This window comes from Abrus precatorius, unplaced genomic scaffold (genome assembly GCF_003935025.1).
Source record: "Abrus precatorius isolate BTA unplaced genomic scaffold, Abrus_2018 Scaffold5, whole genome shotgun sequence".
In the NCBI taxonomy this organism is placed as follows: Eukaryota; Viridiplantae; Streptophyta; class Magnoliopsida; order Fabales; family Fabaceae; genus Abrus; species Abrus precatorius.
Genome location: NW_020874395.1, coordinates 7,641,566 through 7,647,064, shown reverse-complemented (window position 1 = coordinate 7,647,064; position 5,499 = coordinate 7,641,566). Strand labels below are relative to the sequence as shown.

The 5,499-nt window shown below is 26.4% G+C and overlaps 1 protein-coding gene and 2 non-coding genes across 3 annotated transcripts; all 3 read right to left on the bottom strand.

Moving 5' to 3' along the window:
- Positions 1 to 399: 399 nt before the first annotated feature.
- Positions 400 to 540, bottom strand: LOC113868266. Its single transcript, XR_003505286.1, has one exon. It is a non-coding gene; the product is annotated as a small nucleolar RNA snoR138 (small nucleolar RNA).
- A 33-nt stretch (positions 541 to 573) lies between these two features.
- Positions 574 to 699, bottom strand: LOC113868264. The gene has a single exon (XR_003505284.1). It is a non-coding gene; the product is annotated as a small nucleolar RNA U19 (small nucleolar RNA).
- Positions 700 to 4,749: 4,050 nt separating this feature from the next.
- On the bottom strand, positions 4,750 to 4,979 carry LOC113868123 (arabinogalactan protein 13-like). Its single transcript, XM_027503690.1, has one exon. The coding sequence runs from the start codon at positions 4,927 to 4,929 to the stop codon at positions 4,750 to 4,752; it is 180 nt and encodes a 59-aa protein (XP_027359491.1). The 5' UTR covers positions 4,930 to 4,979.
- Positions 4,980 to 5,499: the final 520 nt, after the last annotated feature.

Sequence of the window (5,499 nt, the reverse complement as noted above, 5' to 3'; positions counted from 1 at the left end):
TCATGTATTGGTAGTGCCAAAATATTAAAATTGCCATAATAAAAATCATGTTCTTGTCCACAAGCCTATACGAAAAGGAAAAATAAAAAGTGTCCGAAGCTAGATGAGAAAAGAACAAGAAAACAAAAATTGTTCTTCTCCTTCAAAGATTCGGAGGGTCAAACCCTCTAACTATTAGCCTCCGTGCGAACCGAAAGATCTATCATTTCGAGTTCTTTCAGCTTTCTGGTGAAGGCTTTCCCCATTTAAATCCCAACGAAACAGTGAATTACAAAACTTACATAATTCAAACAAAATTCAAAGGCTGCGAAAACGATGTCTGCAAGGTTCAACCTCAATCACCATAGCTAGAACAGATTATCATTCTTCCAAGAGCAAAATAAAAGAATTTAAAAGAAAGAATATCCGAATACATCTAGGCAAGGAACAGAGAAGAAGCGTTCCGTACCCTCAAACCTATTCGAATGTTTGACACTTGATATGTGCCTCTGTCTGAACCGAACGGTGTTTATTTCACCGCTTGGTTATTCTGGAGGCATAAGAAAAAAAAATTATAAGAAGAATTAAAGGGGAAAATGTGAAAGGCTGCTTGAGGGACAACTGAAGAGAGAACGCAGAGCCCCTTCAAAAGGCCTCTCTTAGACGGAAGCAAACGTTAATTTGGTTCCAATTTCTGTGTGCCCCCTAACTAAGCCGCATATGAAATTGGTCATTTTCACAGGGCTACTCAAAGAGGCATAAAATGAATGATCCATTTGCGAAGCGGTGTGCCAAACGAGAAGCTATGCTGTTCACAACTTTTTCATTCGCTTCCTTCAATTGAAGCCATTTATAATAAGCAGTGAATGAAATTGAGACTTGGGAGAACAATGGCCTCTTGCGCCGCAGCGTAAATGTTGCGCCCTCATGTTTCAGCTTTGGTTTGGGATTTAGGGTTTCTTCCTTCCCAATTTAAAATGATGGTTTTCCGGTTGGAATTACCTTACTACCCTTGTTTATTTGCTCCGGATAAGTTTAGTACTAGTGACTAAAACACTTTTTGTAATTTAAATTATGATCGGAAATTTAGTTTTCCCTGTAAATAAAAATTTATTTAAACAAAAATATATTAAATAGTACTATTGTAATTAGCACGAAACATAAATGAAAATAAAATTATTAATGTCCTTTATATTGTGTTTAATAAAAAATAAAACCTGTGTTATATTTTGTTTTTATTGTTTATTAAATAAAAATATTATTTTTAATTATATATTTATGTCTTTTGTTTAAAAATAGACTAAATATATAAAACTAATGTTTGCTTAAAACAATATTTTATATCCTTTTTAAATTGATAGTTATAATTATTTTAATATTTTAAAAATTAAAAAATATTATATTTTTTAAGTATAGATCATTAACTCTTGTTATTTATTATAAATATTTAATATAATATTAATTATATAATTATTTTACGTAAAAAAATATAAAATATTATTTTAATCTTTTCCGACACCATAAAAATTATTTGTAAAAATTCATTCAATCAAGATACTTTCTATATATATATATATATTATAAGATAATTATTATATATTATATTTTATATATCAATTTAAAAAATATATCAATTTTTATTGTTAGAAAAAAGGACACGTATTTCGTGATAGTAACTATGGATGTTCATGGATTAGGTAAACTCGATCAACCCAACCTAATTCAAATAAAAATTAATAGATCGAGTTGGATAATCAAGTGTAATCGGGTCTTGAAAACACAAACCCAATTAAGTATGGGCTGATGAGCATAAGGTTTGCCTTTTTGCAACTCAATAAACTTGATCCAAACTGATTACATATAAAAAAAATTACAATATTTATTTATATTTGTATTTTAATTTTTTAATTTTTTTAATAGAGAAAACTCTATTTTACCCCAAAATATATTTAATTATATACAATTTAAACTTTGACTTTTAAAAGTAGGCAAGCAACAACTATACTTTTAAGAGTGTGTGAAAAAGCCCTTTCATTACTCTCACATCTAATTTCTCTATTTTTTTTTTTAGATAAAATTACTCAAAAATGTCTACCACTTTCTAAAGATGAGAGATTAGATATTTAGGGGTATTTTTATCCATAAAAATGGAGAAATTTGATGTCTAATTAACAATAGAGCTTTCAATTTCAAAATTTATGATCTAAATTACACATAATCAATCATATAGAGAGATAAAATAGACTTTTTCCTTTTAAATATGATTTTTGATAAATAATTTATTATTTAAGTATAAATCAAGATTTTATATATAAGTATTGATAGATTATTTTAATTTAATTTGATATTTGTTAAATATTATAGATTACAAAAATATTTTTATTTTTATATACAAAAATGATTGCCTTACCCAAATCAAAATGTTCATGATCAAGTCAAATTTGTTCATGTCACATAAAAAAAGTGAAAAATAGACGCAACACAATCCATTATATTTTAATTATGTCAAATAATTATTTTGCTCAAGTAGACACAACACAACCTATTATACTAATTGTATTATATGTTATTTTATGCCAAAATAAGCATAAAAAAATAAATTATTAATACCTATTTTATTTTTCATATATACACATAATAAACTTGATGAAGAGTATAATGAGCTCTTAAAGAGTGTGAATTCAAATTCAAAGAAAGACAATGACATGATTTGGGAAGAAATAAAAAGGTAAAGATTAAAAGAAAGTATGATGAACCAAAGGGTTGATTTGATAAGGATAGGTTTAAGGTTCTATTTTTTAATAATATATATCATAAGCATGTTAGGAACTTAGAAAAGAGTTGGGAATTTAGGCTATTAGTAGTTTTAGGTTTAAATTTTGATTCTTTATTTTTTCAGTTAGGGTTAGCAAAGAGAGATTATAATCCTTTAAATAGAATTCGGAAAAAAATTTATTGATTGGAGGACTAACTCAAATTTTTTTTTTTTGATAAAGTGACACTTACTTATGTCTATACTTTTAGCATTCTTATTATATAATGCAAATTCATGTTATTTTTAGAATTAAGAATATAAAAATACATTAATATAATATTAATATTTTATTTTTAAATTTTAATTTGTTTAATTTTAATTGTATTCTAGTTCTATTTGAAGACTTAACTGCTATTTAACTTATTCAAATATAATAAATATATTAATTTATTATTAAATAAATTTATTATTTAAATATGTATTTAAATATTATTGGTTAGACTTTTTCATGTACGATACCTTAAAAAATTTTATGGTACCACATAATTTACCTTATTTGTTTTATTCTAATAATGAATTGAAGTAAAATTAAGCCTATTGTTTCTAATAAGGTTTGAGAGCAAATATCTAATATTATATTCTCTGTTTTACTGTTGATTCAAATTCTGTTAGTTGGTTTTTTTTTTTCCAAATGAAAAATTTTCTCTTAGAATTGCTTATGAGCTTTTGATAATAGAGTAAATAATAAGGATAATTAGAATAATAAGTTTAAGATTGTTTGAAAGTGGGTTGATTTTCCAATAGTCTTTCTTTAGAAAATGGCCCATTGTAATATGTTGACTAACGAGGAAAGAAGTAAAAGAGGTTTTTCAAATTCATATTAATGTGAAAGATGTAATTTCGTATGTGATTATACATGTTGTAAGAGACTAATTTATCACTAATAATTTATGGTAATTTTGATTTTTTTTATAATTGTTAGAGTTTTTTCTTCAATTTGAGACGTAGTAATTGAATGAAATTAAACTAAAAAAAAAAAAATAGATGTTTGAATAGTATAAATCATTAGAATGTATATTTGGGGTTTTTGTTGGGTTGCTTTAAAATAATAAGAATTCATGGATTTTTAATAGAAAAGCTTAAAATAGAACCTCTCATTAGCAATTCATATTAAAAGTTATGCTAGTTATATTATTTCCAATTTGGTTCTTGGGATAACTTATTGCTGCAGGTTAAGCAAGAAACTGTAGTATCCAATATTAGAAACTGCAAATTTTATGATTAGTCTTCTCAGTTAAAAACTTCTATGCGGAATAATATCAATTGTTTTGTATCATTATTTTCCTCTGAAATTTCAAATCGGCTTTCTATATCTCAGAAACAAGAAGAATGACACAAAAATTAGAAAGACAATAACACAAATTTCGTGCCTTTGATTTCTTTTTTGGAATACCTTTTGATTTTCAAATGCAGGATCACATAATTTTCTTCTACATCTAAACCTTTTCTTTTCTAGGGAGACCTTCTCAAGGATTGTAAGGAAATTGAATTAAGGTACATTTGTTCACAAAGTTCAATCAAATGTTTATTCAATAAATTTTTTTATATAAAGACTTATATCAAATTTGATTATAAAATTTATTAAAATAATTTTACCAAGTTATCCTACAAAATTTGTTAAGAAAACATACAAAAATAATAAATTATCAATAAATTTATAAGAATTTTATTATCCTCTTAATAATCTTCTTAATATAAAGTAAGTATTCAATTTTGAAACGTGATTCGGAAACTTGATTATGAACAAGAACAAAAAGAAATGAATTGATGAAACCAAACAATCACAGTAATATTACATGATGAAATAGAAAACCCATATAAACATACAAAAGGTACAGTAAGGAATGAATGTGTTACAGAAGAATGTGAATCATAATAAGGAAAACACAATGAAAAACATAAACCTCTGCACATGTCCCATATAATTAGGATAAACAAGGTGTCACTTCACAAACTCAGAAGAGAAGCCCAAATGCAAGAGCAACAAGTGAAGCAAGCGCTGTTGGGACAAACAGAGAGGTAGCGTCCGATGTGGGACTTGGAGCTGGTGACTCCGCAGCTGAAACACTTGATGCTGCCATCATCAACATGGCCACCACCAAAGCGAAGAAAACCTTCATCTTCAATGCCTCCATTTCATTAAGAAAAATTTGAAAATTCTCTCTTTTTTTTCTCTGTGTGAAGAGAAACTTGAGAAGAAGAGGCAAAGAAGGGCTAGGTAGTGGGTGGAAACAAAGTGCAAGTGTAGGCTATTTTATATAGTTGATGAAAGGATAAACAAACAAATGTGTAGGAATTATTGTTTTTAATAAATGTTTTTCATTTTCTAGCATTTCAAGTTTTCTTTATGGCTTCCCTCAAATGGGTTGGGTTAGACTTCATTTATTATTTTCTACTTTATGTTATAAGGTATTGGAATGTATGAGTATAAGCCACTTATTATTAGTACAAGAATGGGTCATTCAGGAATTTTTGTTTTATTTTATTTCTGACCTTTTCTGGTCTTATTTATATAGCAAATAACTTAGTTTTTTTTTTTAACTAAGTTGTTTAGGCTATTAGACTTTTATTTAACTATTGTTTATTTTTTTATTATTTATATAGTTTATCATAGATCAATGTAAAATATTAGTTCAGAAAAAAAAATTGTACCCGTCGATTTATGCAATGTGCAGTTCAATACTTAAATTTTAGAAAAATATAAA